Source organism: Pavona decussata, unplaced genomic scaffold (assembly GCF_977016875.1).
Source record: "Pavona decussata unplaced genomic scaffold, jaPavDecu1.1 SCAFFOLD_31, whole genome shotgun sequence".
Lineage (NCBI taxonomy): Eukaryota > Metazoa > Cnidaria > Anthozoa > Scleractinia > Agariciidae > Pavona > Pavona decussata.
This window is the reverse complement of record NW_028145454.1, coordinates 510862-530633: the sequence shown is the minus strand read 5'-3', so window position 1 is coordinate 530633 and position 19772 is coordinate 510862. Positions and strand designations below refer to the sequence as shown.

The 19772-nt window shown below is 37.8% G+C and overlaps 1 protein-coding gene across 3 annotated transcripts; it reads right to left on the bottom strand.

The window, feature by feature from the left end:
- Positions 1-713: 713 nt before the first annotated feature.
- On the bottom strand, positions 714-19442 carry LOC146484720 (small cysteine-rich protein 8-like). Of its 3 annotated transcripts, none has more exons than XM_085104419.1 (4): positions 19172-19442; positions 16749-16837; positions 16535-16658; positions 714-920 (listed from the first exon to the last, which is right to left on the bottom strand). In XM_085104419.1, exons 2-4 carry the CDS (start codon positions 16825-16827, stop codon positions 911-913), a joined length of 213 nt encoding a protein of 70 aa, XP_084960545.1. In that variant the 5' UTR covers positions 16828-16837; positions 19172-19442; the 3' UTR covers positions 714-910. The 3 variants fall into 3 exon arrangements, 2 of the variants coding, with proteins under 2 accessions (XP_084960545.1, XP_084960544.1); XM_085104418.1 differs by lacking the exon at positions 714-920 and adding an exon at positions 14775-14980 and having other exon boundaries at positions 19172-19441; XR_014863553.1 differs by lacking the exons at positions 714-920; positions 16535-16658 and adding an exon at positions 14775-14980 and having other exon boundaries at positions 19172-19419.
- Between the last annotated feature and the right edge of the window lie 330 nt (positions 19443-19772).

The window sequence follows — 19772 nt, the reverse complement described above, 5'->3', positions numbered from 1 at the left end:
GGTGACCCAATTTTCCCTTATCGGTTTTCTAGCCACAATATTTTTTGCCAAATACCATGAAAATTTAAGGAAATCCTATGTTTGGAAATATTTTGAGCCTAAAATTTTGGCGTACCTTCAGACCAAACGAATTAGATTATTTTGAATATCTCAGTATAGTATTGGTCAGGAATAGTTTGCAAACAGATTTGACCTTGAAAATTAATTGACTGATGCACAGTGAAAAGATTATATGAAATGAGCTGTTAACTAGTCTCTTAACTTCAGAAAATAATTCCTGTTTTGGCAAATGCTCTAAAATAGTCCCTTTTCTTCAAAAATGCATAAATTACCTTATTTCAGACTGCTTCGTTTCAAGAGACCATAGTCTCTTGTTCGTTTCTAAAGAACGAGCGTGGTGACCCCCTCTTTTTATTTCAATTTTGGAGCAAACATATTTATATTAGTAACAAAATCTTATGTTGGCTTTTATTTAAGGGAAATTTGACCTTAAGGATATTGCACTTTCTGTGTTCCTAACGCCTTCTCAAAGAAGCCAGATTTGTGATGAATGAGTCGTTCGCTTCGGTGGAGACATTTCCCTCCACAACTAATTATGCTCATAACTAATTTCTCAAAAAGAGTGTTGCTATGGCGATTTCAGGCTTGGTCACGTGCAATCTGTTCTACTAACATGAAGTTCAATCCAAAGAAAAGAAAACAGTAGAGCCATGTTTGAGACAGGAATGATCTTTTTTATTCCCCAACTAGCATTTAAAGAAATCGTACAACCCTGTACTTAGATGCTAGATCAATCTTTTACAATTCATTTTAAGAGCTGATATTTTCCTTAGTTATTTTAAGGATGCCGTTTTATTTACGCAGACCAGCTATGGTTATCATTCCCTCCGTGTGTACTTGCGCCCGTTCATTAGAAAAGGCTGAAAAAGAGAGAAACAAAATGATTACAACAGGTTCACAAATTTCTTCGATTTCACTCGCGCTGGTGAGAAAAGCAAAGCAGAACCTGTCACGAGTACATTTTATTATTATTATTATTATTATTATTATTATTATTATTATTATTATTATTATTATTATTATTCAGAATGTAATCATATGAGTTTTTATTACAAATGAGAATAGTTTTTTCCTTTACTTGTAAATAGCTTGGAATATGTTAATGTGAATTAGAAGAGCTATTGGAGTGTTTGAGCATCTTAATCTAGCACAAGACCTTGAAAGTCCTAGCAATGTTCAGGCTACTTGACAGACTTCTGCATCCGTCTTAGGACATCTCTGCTACGCTTTGCTCCTAGTATTTCCCTTACACTACCACTAACCCCCTTAGAAAATCCCCAAGTTGTTGTTGTTGTTCAAGTTGTTGTTGTTGTTGCTGTTGTTGTTGTTGTTGTTGTCGTTGTTGTTGTTCTTCTTCTTCTTCTTCTTATTATTATTATTATTATTATTATCATCATTATTATTATTATTATTATTATTATTATTATTATTATTATTATTATTATTATTACTCACTACTCCCCACTTTTTCACATCTCCTCTCCTCCTCCCTCTGCGCAAATATTATTATATCACTAAGTTAGTGATTACTGAAGTGGATTCATACCAGCAGCAATGAGGCCGACCTATAGCAGACCCTATAACTGCGCAGGAATACTGTGGGCAGTAATTGCTCGGATGTTCCCCTTGATAACACTCTGTTGGATGGCGAACACATGAGCGTGTAGCGCCAACGCAGGTCCAACCTTTAGCGAGAGAGTAAAATTAAAACCAGTTTCATTTGACCGGGCAACTGTCAATCATATAATCCCTGTAGACACAGATGAAAACTTACGTTTGACTTTATATTGTTGGGCTAGGTTTTTTCCCTGCACACTAAACGCCCCCAATACCAGCAACAGAACACAGATGGTAAGTTTAACATCCAATGTAAGGGCACTGTAAAAGATAAAAGCCATTGAAATTTTATTGCTGAAGGACAAATTTAGGGGAAAGCTCATGGTCTTTGAGGTAAACGGTTGTTAATGTTTAAGCTACATTGTAGATTTAAACTAACTCTTTCAACCCCAAATTGCAATATAACCCGGGTGATCTAATTAAAGGCTGATTCAACCCCTTGTAGAGCCATTTGAGTCACGTGTTGGGACAAAACGGTGCTAGCAAAGATCATTTCAGCCCACTTTGGGACTCATTTTAACCCTCTGGTGTACTTCAGCCCTTAACTGAGATAAAACCGTTTTGGTCCTATTTCAGAAGAGCAAAATCAGTCCTAAAATTAAATTAAATAGCCAAGGAAAGTGCTCCTGAACAAGGCGCCTTTGTTAGTGAATAAATTTGTCATCCAACAAATGTCACTATTTATCCAAAACTTGCGGCCAGATTTAAAAAAAAAATGTAGGCTCTTATAAAGGCCCACTTTGTTGGAACACGCCGAAATCCACGCCAAGAATACGGAATCCTTCTTCACCCAAACTAATCAGGCGCACCCAACGGTTCATTTCGGTGGATATCTGTTCGAAAGGCCTTAATCACCTCGAAATTTCTAAAATACGTCAAGTTATATGGTTATATATGTTTAATTTTCCACAAGATTCTGTAAACGAAAAAACTGTGAAAGTGTTTTTTGTTCTAAGTCATAACTCAAGTGTGTACAGCTCTCTCTCTACATTGTTTACGTTTTTTGTGGGAGTAAAGAATTGTCTTACATTTCTTTATTACCCAACTTGTTTTAAGAAGTAGAAAAAAATTATCTGTCATTATGATAGAAACTTTTTTATGTAGAATTAACGTTTATAATGAAACCGGTGACTTTCTCCAGAGAGGTGAAGGACTTAAATAATTGGCAACACTTTTGGGTGTGAAATGCCATGTTCATTCAGCGCTGACTCTGGTTTCAAAAGGTCACTTGAAGATCTTGAGCGGCAGGGAACACAGAAAAGTAGAGCGTCTTTACTTACACTTGAAAATCAAAACATCTGTTTAGCCCCCAAATTTAAGCTGTTACGGCGAGTAAAATATCGTGAATAATTGTTTACGCTAATACAATGTTCTGGCGTAAAACTGGTTGAAACTGTTTCCTTAGACTTGCTTACAAGTCGAACTTAGAGAGCGCGAAGCACGCCTGTCGTCAGAGCTCGAGCGAACGAGCGCGGAGCGCGAGCGAGCGAGAGCTCGCGCCAGGTCCAGCTAGCGAGCGACTTTGAGAAAGTCTACTGTTTCCTAAGTGCGTCGGTAATGCATTCGAATTTTCTTTACCCGGCGCTAAGCCTCGGGTCAGGTATCGAGATTTAATAGAGCATTCAGAAGTCAAATATGGCGGGATCACTTCAATTTGGCGGTCTTTGCCAGACCTGTAAAACTTCACAGCTCTTTAAAAGTGTGCTAAGAATTCCAACTCAGAACCAGAAAATTCGTGTATGATCGAAATTGTTGCTGAAAATGCTTTCCTTATTGTTGAGCTAATGCCGACATTTCGGTGCGCCATTGTTGAGCGCATACAGCCCTTCCGAAGGTAATTGATACTATCAGAGCCACCCAAAGGGACTGTGCAAGAAACCACCGAATCACTCCTCGAGATCTATGTAGGGATTTGCGTTTAGCGTATGAGAAAACGGCGTCCACGAAAGATATCCCGTTTGGATGTCAACCTTTGAAGTCACCTGCGTTGATTCTTGATCAAATAGGAGAAAGATCTTCGTAGTTACTACGCAACTTAAGAAAGCCTGGATAAAATTCGGGCTTAAATGGGATTCGAACCGCCATGACCTCTGAGATGCCGGTGCAGTGCTCTACCAACTGAGCTATCAAGCCAACTGGGAGCTGGTCATTTTGTGGCTAGTTCGTAATATACCCGTGAAGCATGAATAAATAAATGTAAATATATGAATCATACTTTTTGAACTGCGGATGAAAGATCAAATAGAAGAAAGATCCTCGCAGTTACTTCGCAACTTGAGCAGTTGCGAAAAGAAAGCCTGAAAAAAAATCGGGCTTGATCTTTCTTCCATTTAATCTTTCATCCGCAGTTCAAAATATATGTTTCATATATTTACTTTCTTTTCGCAACTGCTTAAGTTGCGTAGTAACTGCGAGGATCTTTCTTCTACTTGATCTTTCATCCGCAGTTCAAAATAATGTTTTATATATTTACATCTATTTATTCATCCTTCACGGGTATATTACGGACTCACTATATGACCAGCTCCCAGTTGGCTTGATAGCTCAGTTGGTAGAGCACTGCACCGGAATCGCTGACGTCAGTGGGTTCGAATCCCGTTGAAGCCCGAATTTTTTTCAGGCTTCGAGTCTTTTCGCAAGTGCTTTAAGTTGCGTAGTAACTGCAAGGATCTTTCTTCTATTTGATCTTTCACCTGCAGTTCAAAATATACGTTTCATATGTTTACATTTATTTATTCATGCTTCACGGGTATATTACGAACTTACAATATGACCAGCTCCCAGTTGGCTTGGTAGCCAGTTGGTAGAGCACTGCACCGGCATCGCAGAGGTCATGGGTTCGAATCCCGTACAGGCCCGAATTTTTTTTTCAGGCTTTCTCAGTTCGCGCAAGTGCTTAAGTTGCGTAGTAACTGCTAGGATCTTTCTTCTATTTGATCTTTCGTCCGCCCTTCAAAATATATGTTTCATATATTTACGTTTATTTACTCATGCTTCACGGGTATATTACGAACTCACAATATGACCAGCTCCCAGTTGGCTTGATAGCTCATTTGGTAGAGCACTGCATCGGCATCGCAGAGGTCATGGGTTTGAATCCCGTTCAAGCCCGAATTTTTGTCATACTTTCTTTTCGCAACTGCTTAAGTTGCGTAGTAACTGCGAGGATCTTTCTTTTATTTGATCATTCATCCGCAGCTCAAAATATATGTTTCATATATTTACATTTATTGATTCTTGAGTCGCGCTGTTACAAATGCTTTGATTAGTGGAATTGTTGTTCTCAAACCTAAATGGACCAAACTGGGGGGAGAAAATAAGTGCCGTCGCAATATTGATCGTGAGGAGGTGTTATGAGCGACGAAAAAAAAAAGTTTACCTCAGTGTTAACACTTTGAAAGATTCGGCGAGCAATTGACCGAGATAAAACGCGGTTACGACTTACAGCAACGCAAAAGTTAGTAATCCAGCTAAAGTGTATTCTACAATCAAACGCTCAGATCACAAAAGAAATTAAGGGGACTAGGTTAAGGAAGGCGCTAGCTACCATGTGTTTAGGAATAAAACTGCTTAGTTCTCGCAACCAGTGTTTCCAGAGTACAGGAACGTCTAAGGAGCCCAGCTACTCAGTTAAATTGATTTGCTGATATCGAAATAATAGTGCGACAGCATTCACAGTTCGTAATTTTTGCTAGAGGTGGCCTGTTCTTCTATTTCCCACCAGAAAATCAGGAAGCGGGACATTTCTATTCGAGAAAACAGGGTACCACGATTTTTCGTAGATCTCCTTTATCCTTTTAATTAGATCAAACAAAGTAGAGGATTTTCTATTTGAAAACTTTCATTGGAATTAATAAAAGGCAAGTCATCGTCATTTTTTTCACATCAAACGTTAATCTCACCTCTGATAAATTTTCCAAGAGAACGACAAACAGGCAGTTTTCGCTTCTTTGATTCCAACGAGTTTCCTCTGTTATCCCCGCAAGAAGATAGTACAAAGCAAATACCCTCTTTGTTTTAAGCTTCTCTTGGCGGGTATCCATGGTACCTCTTCTTAAACAGCAAACATTTCAAAAGCAGTAAGAAAAGAAAGTTCTCAGGCATATTAATTAAGGCATGGTTAAAAGCCTAATTTGCATCAAATCAGAAAACAATCGTAACATTTCGTAGATAAAACTTGAAGACTTTAACTGATTTTTGCTTCAAAGTGGCGAGCATTTTGGTCACGTGACCTGTAAATGATCATTGTTTGTTAAAGTTCTTTTAAGCCAAATGGGGTATATAGAGTGAAATAGAATAATTGTCCTTTGGTATCATACGTTGACATGTTAAGGGTTTGGAATGAGTTAGCCTTGTTTGCGTGTCAAAATTTAATAACAGTCCTACAATTAAGCGAAATAGGTCAGGTGACATTAGAAACGACTTAATAACTTCTAATAGGAATAACAAGCACCACCTTACAAGGCTATTTAATAATGAACTTTCATAGTGTATTAGTATGACACCCGAGAAGGTTTGATTATACTTTGTTTTATATACTCCGTTTTACTTTAAAGATTTTAGACGTTAATCATCATTTGATGGTCACGTGACCAAAATGTTCCACGTTTTATTGTAAGAATCAGTTCAAGCTATCAAGTTTTATCTTATTGTCAAGTTTGACATTTCTTCGTTCAATCTCCAAAATTTTATGATTGTTTTCTAATTTTACGCAAATAAGGCTTTTGGCCATGCCTTAATATGCCTGAGTTTGCCGCTAAATAATGTGAATCTTGCTACAAGGCATCCGGAAACTTTCATTATTCTATGAACAATCATTCTTCCCGGTTTTCAGATATTTTGAGGCCAGTGAATTATCATGAACGTATAATACATCATGATTTTTGCAGAGTTGCCATGGATGGGAGTGTTGTTCTGATGAAAATAAAAATGTGTCACCTGCAGAAAAGGATTCAGTGAATCTTCAAATAACGCGTATGGAAAATTTTCTACATTCGATGAAAAATCATTGTTATCCCCGGTTTTCAGATATTTCGATGCCAATAAATTGTCATGAATGTATGATACATCATGAATTATGCATGCCGAGTTGCCATGGATGGGGTGTTGTTTGAGCGGAACTTTGTTTTCCTCTGCTGATAATAAAAATTTGTTTTCACAGATAAGGATTCTGTGAGTCTTAATATAACGCATATGGAAAATTTCTAAATTATATAAAAAATCATTAATCCCGGCTTTCAGATATTTCGATGCCAATAAATTGTCATGAATGTGTAACACATCATGAATTATGCATGCCGAGTTGCCATGGATGGGGTGTTGTTTGAGCGGAACTTTGTTTTCCTCTGCTGATAATAAAAATTTGTTTTCACAGATAAGGATTCTGTGAGTCTTAATATAACGCATATGGAAAATTTCTAAATTATATAAAAAATCATTAATCCCGGTTTTCAGATATTTCGATACCAAGAAATTATCATGAATACACAACACTTCATGATTTATACAGAGTTGTTATGGATGGGTTGTTGTTTGAGCACGTCTGACGAAAATAAAAAACTATCATCGCTGAACTTTATTATGTGAATCTTCAAATAATGCTGATGGAAATCTTTTTACATTTAAAAAATCATCGCGCCTGATTTTTTAGATATTTCGATGGCAATGAAGTATCATGAATGTATAATACATCATGATTTATGCAGAGTTGCCACGGAGGGGGTGTTGATTGAGCGGAACCTCCTTTTCCTCGGATGAAAATAAAAATGTGTCATCACAAAAAAGGATTCTGTGAATTTTGCAATAACGTACATGGAAAATTTCTAAATTGCATCAGAAATCATTATCCCCCCGGTTTTCAGATATTTCGATCCCAATGAATTATCATAAATGTATGATACATCACGATTCATGTAGAGTTTTTCCCTAGATAATTGTATTGTGCGGGTTTTGTTTGAGTTTTCGAGTTCTGCAAAGAAGTGCTTTTATCGCTAAATGTGATAAGCTTGTTGAAGCTAGTTATTTTTTTTCAACTACAACGAAAGATTTTTTATTTCATTCATTTCAAATCAGTACAACAAAATTACAACACACAATGATAATAATAATGATAATAATAATAATAATAATAATAATAATAATAATATTAATAATAATAATAATAATAATAATAATAATAATAATAATAATAATAATAATAATAACATACAGAGAGTAGGTAAAACAGCCGCGCAATTGCAAATGTTTTTTGAGCAGAACTTTCTTTTCTTCTGATGAAAATAAAAATCTGTCATCGCAGAAAACAATTGTGTGGATCTTCGCCTATTCAGTGGATAAGGAGCCTGCTTCGAACCCTCTCTGGCCTTGGCCTGAAAAAGAAACGCATTAGAATTATTCGGCTAGAGAGATCATCCATTGCCTTTGTTTTGAAAAGCCGCAAAAATTATGTGAGAACAACATTTCGAATCAATACAGCTAAGACCTTAGGCTATATAGGTAAATGATATTTTTAAAATAAGCAATACCGGGTTTGGGCGGATGTGTCGTAAAGAAGCGCTGATTCGATTTGTTTACTAACCACGACCAGCTCTGCTAAACTGCTGCATACATTGTTCACTTTACTGAAGATTGCTGTCAACCTCAAATTATAATAGCTATTGTCCGTGGAAAGATGAAAACCTCACAAAAATCGGAAGGACTATACTAGAGAATAAGACGGGCCTAGACCGCACGGCGGAGGAGCGAGATAGAGCGACGCTCGCGCCAAACAAATCATAAAACAAGCTACTTCAACCGAACTCGGGATTGTTTGAGGAAAAAAACCCTGTAGAAAGACTAACACTAGTTGATAATGATGCTCATAGTTCACCTTTCGCTCGCGTGTAGTATATATACTGAATTGCAGTTATTTTGTAAACCGTGTTCACGGGACCTTCGTACGTATGCTGCACATACGGCGCGACAGGCAAAATGACCGCCAATACCTTAACCATCACAGCATCAAAGGTTACAGATCAGCAAGCACCCTAAGCGTTGAATGACTTGAATGCGCTTAGATATGATCCACACATCCCTTTTCTGAGTACTCTGGATGCCAGAGGTTACTTTTTTCGCGCGAGAGAGAGTAGAGAGAGAATAGTGACGAAGGCGCTGCAACGTCAACGAGGCGCAAAGCGCCGAGAGAAAAAATAGCCTGTGCGGTCACCCTTACCGAGAAACTCATTTCGATGTCTTTTGTCGTATCAAATAAACCTACTAAACCGGTTTTTGCCAACCTCGTTCCCAGAGTCTCTCCTCTTCCCGTAGAGGCATCATTTTATCTGTATGTTTTCATTATTGATATTTCTGACGTTCGATCGTTGTCGCTTCGATCTTTCCTAGCTAGCAGGGTACGGCGATCCATCAAATTGCGTGCAAAAACTGCAAAATAGCCGGTTTGTTTTTTATAGCTTAGCTCTAACTAGAAGGTCTTTGAGGGATTTATGACGTAGTTGAGTTATGAGAGTAGCTCATAACCCGGTAAACAGACGATAAACACACAACTCATAGCTAGTCATCGGCTTCTGGTTATGAGTTATACGTTTAATTATCGCCTGTTTATTTGACCTCTAGTGTTTCTGTTGACTGTCTTTCTTATGCCATTTGACTGGAGGCATTTTATTGCGTTCGGAGTAGAAAGAATCCACTTCTAATACAGGTTAGAGTCGAGATTGAATGGGACAGTCGAAGGATCAACGATCGGTTCATGCGTCAGCGTGCGTTTATGGAGATATGAAACACGCGGGAAGTTTGGAGAGCACAAAAGATGCGTAAGGGAAGTGGTCAAAACTACTATACTAGAACAGGACACACCAAACCCCAAAATAGATGGTGGCTTCTGCCTTCACCCGCCTTCCCCAACCTCAAAGGATGGCGTATTTAATGCATAGACACTTCTATCCAGCGGTAAAAAATGACAGTGAGATTCAAACCTCACTTTTCTTATTTATCTAGCAATGCTGAATCTTGCTAGCTGAATATTTCGGTGTCAACTCAATTTTAAAGCCCATAAAATTTTGTCGGTAATGTTCACGAAATAGATCAGTGGTGTCTTCGATAACCCCCCTACCCCAGACAAGGTGAGTCTTCTTCGAACAAACTTGCTATGACCAGCGCGAGAGCCAACCTCGTTCCTAGGGTCTCTCCAATTCACGTCCCAGTGAGTGACAGAGAGGACGTGAAGAGGGGAGACCCTGGCCTGGAAACGAGGTTGGTTGAGAGCAACTCTAGCTTCTTGAGTGCTCTCCAAACCTATTGCGTGCTTCATATCTCAATGAACGCACAGCTGACGCATGAACCAGTTGTTTTATAACATTTTTAGCGCGGTAGTTTTTCGCGGAGAAAATTTTTTCTCGAGCCATTTTGTTTGCTGTCGACGTTATCAGAGTGCACAATGGGAACATGACGCACGCACGCCAGTTGAATCTGACTACAAGAATTTACTAGCTGTTTGTTACAATGGATTTTTTACGCGTATCTGGCATCCACCGCAGATTTTGCAGGGGCGGATGACGTCATCACCAACTCGGCAAAGAGCCTGGGATAGAGCTCATTGAACGCACTCCGAAAGCAGCCGCCACTGTTGATTTTTTTCTGAGTATCAATTCCTTTGCCCCAATTTGATATATGCATGGGAGATTAGTCTCGCTATTCGAGTGACCAGAGGCCCGTCTTTTGTCTCCCTCTTTTTTTTTTACCACCGATGCAGTTATTTGCTCATTTTTATTTTGTAGACAACGGGTCTCTGGAGCCAGGGTACTTGCTACGATGACAGATTTTCATTTTTACTAGAACAAAAGAAAGTTCCGTGCTTAAAACCCGCCACTTATTTTCATTATAGGCAATGACCGCCACGATTTTTTTTTTGTTCTTCCACTGGGGTGTGATGCCAGAAATACAATAATAACGGCCAGAGCTAGCCAAGTTTGATGAGAGGCGAGGCAAGTGTTGTGAGTGCCAAAGGCATTAGCTATTGTAGACTTTCTCAAAGTCTGTTTTCCTGGTCACTCTTTTTGGTGCATAAAAAGACGACTTGAGACAAGCTATAGCTATTGTAGCGTCTAACGGGATCCTGGGGGAGGGGGGGGGGGGGGTCAATTGTTCCCACAGAAAAGTTTGAAATTTAGAAGCTCTGAAAGCTCTTCGCTGCTATTTTTTCAAAAACCAGTCTCGTTCGAGTGTGAAATGGTAGCCTTTTTGTTGCTTTGATGTCAACGTTATATATAATCGCACCCATGCCGTGTGATGCATGCACCAACCATCACACCTACTTCCTACTCCCTGCCAATTTGCCAATTTGAATGTCTGGGAATTCACCATTCAAAAATGTTTACATTCCTGCGTTCGGCTGCATTTGAAGAATTTTTGTTGACACTCGCATTTCATTTTGAACAAATTGACCTCTGCAATCATTGGAATTAATATTTTTTCCCCACAATTCGCTCACCCGATATGAGGGTTAAGCTTTTAGGATGCAATAATTGCATTTAAAGTTAACGTCATTTGGGAATTATTTTTCAACTAACAATATATTTCCATTTTTTTTTTATTTAGGGATAAAACTTAGACGAGACAAGTGCCTCGTCTTTCCACACACTGGCTACGGCCCTGAATAACTGCAGCTTCTGCAGTTCCTCTAAGGCTTTAGTTTAAAGATGTGACCGCTCTGCGAGGCATTTTTAAAACCAACTCCCCCCCGGGGTTGTGGAAGTTTTTTTTTCACATTTTACAAACAGGATTAAAAGCCAAAGAAATCAGCAAATAATTACTGTCTAGCCTTAAAAAAAATCGCGAAGAAGTCCATATGATTCTTGCAAGCTCAACCATCCATAAGTCATAAGCCTATAAGGCTTAACTTCGCTGGCCGGACCGATGCTGTCGTCATGCAGTCATTACCCGTGCTAAAAATAACTCGTTGCCAATGCCATCCTTACGTTTTTGTGTTTGGGGCAAAGGGGCCGCCCCCCAGTAGGGTGAGCAGTGAACATATTAACATCTAATCCCACACTAAAAAGAGGAGTGCAATAACAAAGGCGTGAGTTCACCACGAAAAGGAGGGGCACTTCGCAAGGATGTCGATTTCCGCCTACTCAAAAATTAAGGCAAAAAAACACAAAAAAGCCCCCAAATATTGTGTCCGAAGGCACATAAAACGGAAAATCGACACACCCGTACAGTAGACCATTAAAGGACAACGAGTACAGAAAGTCCCACACGACGGACACGAGCAAATAAACTAGAGACAAGTGGAGACAATCTTGAGAGACTGGCCAGCCAGTTACTCAAGAAAGTCATACACTTAAAAACAGGCAGAAGCAGTCGCAACAACCTCCTCCCCACCCCAAGCATGGTAAGGCATGGCTTATTCTTTACTTAAGATTGCCGGCGAATTAAAAAAAAATACCTATCTTTGAAATCAATGTTTTTTAAATCCCCAGAGTAGCCATTATGGCATCCGGCGCACCATGCATGGCGAAAAACAGCAGAAAAAGGAAAAGAAAAAAAAGGAGCTGGACCAAAATATTAGGCCCTGCTCAACGCGAGGAGTGAAGCTGGATGGGTGACAAAAATGACCGCCTTCCAACAACAACAATAATTTATTAAGGTATTTCCATATCTATTCATGGCATTACCTAACTATAATTATGAAAACTCATAATGTTAATTTTTGAACAAGGTATTTTGTCTGCGGTTCATGCATTCGTAAATATACGCAGCTTTTGTTTTTTTGTTCTACATATAGCAGGGTCGATACCATTGAAGAGGAACAAAATTTTTTAATTTGTATGGTCTTTGGCTGAAAAGAGTATATTATTGTTATTTTAGTAAATAATTTTGAATGTAAATTCTCATAAAGTTTACAGAAGAATAAAAAATGAATTTCATTGCCAATTTCATTTCATATCCTTTGGTTTTCAGGTGTCTTTGGTATGCTGTCTGCCTGCCTCATTATGTAAATGGTGATTTCCTAAACGAAATTTATTGATGGCTATCCTGTAACGAGGATTTTTAGTCATGTCTAAGAAATCAGCTTTCCTGGTATCGTTCATAAAGGTAGTATAAAAACTCAATTTTCTGTTTGTTTTAATAAGTCTTATTGATGTTCGATAAGAGCACTGCGGATACACTGTTTGGTGTGTAAAATATAGGTTTTTCCCGTTGTTTGCATTATTTTAATGTTACAGCGATTAGGTCGAATTTATCGCACTTGGTTTTTATTTTCTGTGCAAGATCCGGTTGGTTGTTCTCAGCCATTTCTTTGGAGAGTTGTAAACATTGTTTTGCTATGCTTTTTTTGTTTGGCAAGTGTTGTAAATGGATCCAAAATTGAATGATTGAAGTTTCTAGATGTAGTTTTAATGGTAATCTACCGAGTTTATTTCTAGCTACAGCATTTGGGCATCGTTTGTCTACTTCAAGTTCCAGTTCGCAAAAGAAAATATCCGTTTTTCCAAATCTCTAGAAACTTTTCAAGCCGAAGCTCAAAAAGCGACGTTCACCTAGGTATTTTAAAACGATGGATGAACGAAACGAGCTAAGCTTTATAAACACCGACAAAAGAGGCGTTTCTAAAATTTGCAACGAGGTTTACAACAAAAGTACAGTTTTTCTGAATGATTGCACAAATAAATATTTCGACCCGCTGTACAGCCACCCGTCCGGCTGCATTCACGAGTTGGCTTATGGAGCCCTTTGATTCACTACCGTCGAACTTTCTCAATCCTTGTAGACACGGACTTTGCTAAATTAAAATGTAATAATTATTATTGACTTTTTCTTAATACGAACGTGTCTTGAGCAACTGGTCGTGTGGTAGTGTTACTTTCCACAACATGTTTTCCTTTGGGAAGAGAATTTTAAGCGGGCAAACTATGTTTGAAAGGACAATAAATTAAAATAATTTATACAAGATACCCTTACGATTTTCTTATACACGGATTAGTTTTTTCCTTTTTCCAATTTTCTATTCTTTATAATTTTAAGAGCAATGCCAAAAACAGGTTACAAAAAGTTAGAATCACGTGCACCCTTAGTTGACCTCTTGAGGATAATAAACAGTACTAGAGGAAAGAACTGTTCAATAGCGTTGATTTGGTCAGAAATGAGTGCTAATTAATCAAAAGACACCTAATTTTAAAAAAATGACTGTGAACAGTAATTTAGCCTTCTTCAGCATAACAGCGTCAGGAAAGTACTGCTGGATGGCTTGGATTGAAACAACCATTGTATTTCCTTGAACAAACTCCTAGGAGTTAATTTCAACATCAATTCACCGCCTTTAATTTGAATGACTTTCCGAAAAGAGTTATGTCTTTTTGTTAGCGTACACAGAGTCACCTATTGCAGTGGGCCTGGCACGAGTCGGGTCAACCAATCAGTAGATAGTATGTGGCGGTATGAAGGAGCTATTGTCACATGACCTTAATCCGCCCTTACACTCGCTTGTAATTCCTGGACTCTTACATTTTATTGAAAAAGACATGTTTAGGATAGCGTCACTGGATTCCAACGTACTTGATAAAAGCTGACACACTGAAGAAGCTAACACACTAGTCTATCAGTTGAGCGAACTAAAGAATCTCCAACTCCATATCATTGCAGCAAATAACAGGAAATTGAGGCAAATAGTTTTAACAAGGAAAAAAGGAATTAATAAGGTCACGAGTGCACATATTGTTGCTCCTTTGTAGCAGAAGATTTTCCTTCATGTTGCACTGGCTATCCTTTTGTCCCGGCCTTCTTCAGGATTTTGGAAGAAACATATTCATATTTAGTAACTTGACGAAATATGAAGAAAATCTTCTGTTGGCTTTTATTTTAGGGGAATGACTTTTTCAAAGAATATTGCACTTTCTGTGTTCCTAATGCCTTCTCAAGGAAGCCAGATTTGTAATTAAGGAGTTGTTCGTTTCAGTGGAGACAATTCCCGCCATATCTAATTATGCACATAACTAATTTCTCAAAAAGAGTGTTGCTATGGCGATTTCAGGCTTGGTCACATGCAAACTGTTCTACTAACATGAAGTTCAATTTAAAGAAAAGAAAACAGTAGAGCCATATTCCAGACAGGAATGATTTTTTTTATTCCCCAACTAGCATTTAAAGAAATCGTTCAACCCTGTACTTAGATGCTAAACCTTTCTTTTACAGTTTATTTTAAGAGCTAATATTTTGCTTAGTTATTTTAAGGATGCCGCTTCATTTACGCAGACCAGCTATGTTTATCATTCCTCTGTCTGTACTTCCGCCCATTCATTGGAGAGGGCTGAAAAAGAGAGAAACAAGATAATTACAACAGGTTCACAAATTTCTTCGATTTCACTCCCGCTGGTGAGAAAAGCTAAGCAGAACGTGTCACGAGTACATTTTATTATTACTATAATTATTATTATTATTATTATTATTATTATTATTATTATTATTATTATTATTATTATTATCATTATTATTATTATTATCATTATCATTATCATTATCATTATCATTATCATTATTATTATTATTATTATTATTATTATTATCATGAAATGAAATGAAATGTGAATAGGTTTTTAATAGCTCTTTTTTATATACTTTTGACTTGTAAATAGCAATTTGTGTGGAATATTTTAATAAAGAATTTTCATATTTCAAAAAAAAATTATTATTATCATTATCATTATCATTATTATTTTTATTATTATTATCATTATTATTATTATTATTATTATTATTATTATTATTATAATCATTATCATTATCATTATTACTATTATTATTATTATTATTATTATTATTATCATTATTATATACTTTATCCAGCTTTTAATAATAAATGAAAGTCCTAGCAATGTTTAGGTTACTACTTAGGACAGACTTGTGCATCCGTCTTAGGACATCTCTGCTACGCTTTGCTCCTAGTATTGCCCTCACACTACTACTCAGTCCATTAGAGAATCCTCCAAGCACTCTATTATAATGTACGTTGATTTGAGTGATCTCGTTGTTGCTGTTGTTATGTTACGTTAGTAGTTATTATTATTAATCAATTAATTTATCAATTTAGTTTTTGCACCCCTAAAGCGTAAACATTCATTTAAGGTGGTTGTCCCGTCATCCATCAAATGTCTTGCTAATCTCGTACCCAGATCTCCCACGGTCAGGCGGTCAGGCGAAATGTCACATTTCGACATTCCCGAACCAACTGAGATCTGGCTACGAGATTAATATCTTGCCCAAGCTACACACAAATAAAATAATTATTATTTAAAAAAGACGCTTCATTTACAGTGGGGCTCTCTTGTGGAGCAACCTACCCCAAGAACTGAGATGCTGGCCAGCTCTATTGGGAAGTTCAAACGACAGATTAACCGAACCTCTGACATATCAAACTCTAACAAGCCAACCATGTAAATCAGGTTTTAAACTTTTTTCTTTTATTTAGTATTATTTATTAATTTTTTTACTTTGTGTAAGCATGCATGCATGTTGTGTATGCGTGTGAGTATGCAGCTGGGTAAGTAGGTAGCTTCCCGGCCTACTTAAAACTTATAAGTAATTGTTCTTTGGCGAAATGAAGTGGCCTCTCTTTTATATTGTAGATTAATTTTTGTTCTCTGTTGAAAAATCTGAAGTTTAATTTCGTGCGCTCCTCCGCGCGCCTGAGAATTGTCCAATTTGCAATTGGTGGCTGGGCATTTCCTTATTTAAAATGAAATCTGCTTAGAGAAAGGTTGTTAACTGAGAAGACTCACTACTCCCCTCTTTTTCACATCTCCTCTCCTCCTCCCTCTGCGACAATTTTATTATATGACTAAGTTAGTGATTACTGGATTCATACCAGCAGCAATGTGCTCCAGGAAAGCAGGGACGCTCTTGGCAGTTACGACGCGGAGGATCCATTTGAAAACACTGAACTGTATGGTGCATACAGATGCCTCCAACTAAGCCACACTGGTACCCACCTTTAGCGTGAGAGTAAAATTAAAACCAGTTTAATTTGAATGGGCAACTGTCAAAACATATAATCCCTGTAGACACAGATGAAAACTTACGTTTGGCCTTATATTGTCCCTGCACACTAACCACTCCCAATACCAGCAACAGAAGACAGATGGTAAGTTTAGCATCCATTGTAGTAGCACTGTAAAAGATAAGAGCCATTAAAGCAAAATTTTATTAAAATTTTATTGCTAAAGGACAGATTTAGGGGAAAGCTCATAGTTTTTGAGGTTGTTAATATTTGGGCTACACTGTAGATTCAAACTATCTCTTTCAGCCCCAAATTGCAATATAACCCGGGTGATCTAAAGGCTGATTCAACCCCTTGTAGAGCCATTGGAGTGACGGGTTGGGACAAAACGGTGCCAGCAAAGATCATTTCAGCCCACTTTGGGACTCATTTTAACCCTCTGGTGTACTTCAGCCCTTAACTGAAATGAAACCATTTGGCCCTATTTCAGAAGAGCAAAATCAGTCCTAAAATTAAATAGCTTAGAAAAGTGTTCCCGAATAAGACACTTTTTAGTGAATAAATTTGTCATCCAACGAATGTCACTATTTATCCAAAACTTGCGGCCAGAATTTAAAAAAATGTAGGCTCTTATAAAGGTCCACTTTGTTGGAACATGCCAATATCCACGCCAAGAATACGGAACCCTTCTTGTCCCAAACTAATCAGGCGCAACCAACGGTTCATTTCGGTTGATCTGTGTTCGAAAGGCCTTAATCACCTCACAATTTCTAAACTACGTCAAGTTACATGGTTATATGTTCAATTGTCCACAAGATTCTGTAAACACAAAATCAATCAATTAAAGTAATTTTTTATCTATCGGAGTAATTCATAACTCAAGTGTCTACAGGTATCTCTCTAAATTGTTTACGATATTTGTGGGAGTGACGAATTGTCCTACATTTTATTACCACTTGTTTTAATTAGAAGTAGAGAAAAAATTATCTGTCATAATAACTTTTTTAATGTAGAATTAACGTTTACAATGAAACCGGTGACTTTCTCTTTCTCTTATATAATCATCGAAGACACTTTTTGGTGTAAAATGCCACGTTCATTCAGCGCTGAGTTGACTCAGGTTTGAAAAGGTTACTTCATTGTAAAGATCTTGAGCGGCAGGGAACAGAGAAAAAAAATAGAGTGTCTTTCCTTACACTTGAAACTCAAAACATCTGTTTATCCCTCAAATTTGGGCTGTTACGGTGATTAAAATACAGTGCTTAATTGTTTACGCTCAAAGAATGTTTTGGCGTAAAACTCGGTGAAACTGTTTCCTAATTAAGTGCGTCGGTGATGCGTCCGAATTTTCTTTGCCCGGCGTTAAGCCCGGGGTCAGCTATCGAGTTTTAACATTCAGAAGTCAAATAAAACGGCATCACTTCCATTTTGCGGTCTTTGCCAGACCGGTAAGACTTCACAGCTCTTTTAAAGTGTGCTAAGAATTCCAACTCAGAGCCAGAAAATTCGAGTATGATCGAAATTGTTGCTGAAAATGCTTTCCTTATTGTTGAGCTAAAGCCGACATTTTGGCGCGCCATTGTTGAGCGCCCACAGCCCTTCCGATTAATCTTGTATTCCATTTCCAACTTGTCGGGTGTGGCACAATTAAAAATTTCTAATTCGAAGATGATAGATACTATCAGAGCCACCCAAAAAGACTGTGTGAGAAACCACCGAATCATTCCTCGAGATCTATGTACGGATTTGCGTTTAGCGTTTAAGAAAACGGCGTCCACGAAAGATATCCGGCTTGGATGTCCACCTTTGAAGTCGCCTGCATTGATTCTTGAGTCGCGCTATTACAAATGCCTTGATTAGTGGAATTGTTGTTCTTGGTATACAAACCTAAATGGACCAAATTGGCGACAGAAAATGAGAGAAAATAAGTACCGCCGCAATATTGATCGTGAGGAGGTGTCATGAGCGACGAAAAAAAAATAGTTTAAAACAATGTTAACAGTTTGAAAGATTCGGCGAGCAATTGACCGAGATAAAACGTGGACATGACTTACAGCAACGCAAAAGTTAGTAATCCAGCCAAAGTGTATTCTACAATAAAACGCTCAAATCACAAAAGAAATTAAGGAGACTAAGTAAGGCGAGGCGCTTGCTACTATGTGTTTCGGAATAGAACTGCTTAGTTCTCGCAACCAGAGTGTTTCCAGAGTACACGAACGTCTGAGGAGCCCAGCTACTTAAATTGATTTGCCGAGATCGCAAATAGTGCGACAGCACTCACAGCTCGTGGTTATTGCTAGAGGTGACCAGGTCTTGTATTCTCAACCAAAAAATCAGGAAGAGAACATTTCTAGTCGAGAAAACAGGGTACCACGATTTTTCGTAGATCTCCTTTATCCTTTTAATTAGATGAAACAAAATATAGGATTTTCTATTTGAAAACTTTCATTGGATTAATAAAAGGAAAGTCATTGTCATTTTTTTCATATCAAAAGTTAATCTCACCTCTGATAAGTTTTCCAAGAAAACGACAAACAGGCAGTCTTGGCTTCTTTGATTCCAACGAGTTTCCTCTGCTATCCCCGCAAGAAGATACTACAAAGCAAACACCCTCTCTGTTTTAAGCCTCTCTGGGCGGGTATCCATGGTATCTCTTCTTAGACGGCAAACATTTTAAAAGCAGTAAGAAAAGAAAGTTTGCCGCTAAATACAACATGACCTTTCTGCGTGGACTATTAGATTAGTGGCGGGTATAGAAGGCGAATAAATTATGTTTGCGCACCCTCCTACACACTCATGCAAGTACTGTTCAGTAAGAAAAACCTGCACATTCTTGGTTCCCTAAGTAAGCATATTGATGCCTCTTCTCTAGTTTGTGAGAAACATACATAAGATTGAGATCGATTCGTTACCAACAGGCAAGCTTGTTTGCTAGAACGCTTCAGATAAACCTTTAAAAATTTTGGCAATTTTTAAGACCGCTTTTTATTGAAAAGTACAACACACTCTCACTCCCTATCATAAGCTATATGGAAGATAAAATTGAAAACTTTTATTTGAGTACAAATAGAGTACGTAAAGAAGTGATGAACTTTGAAAAATAACA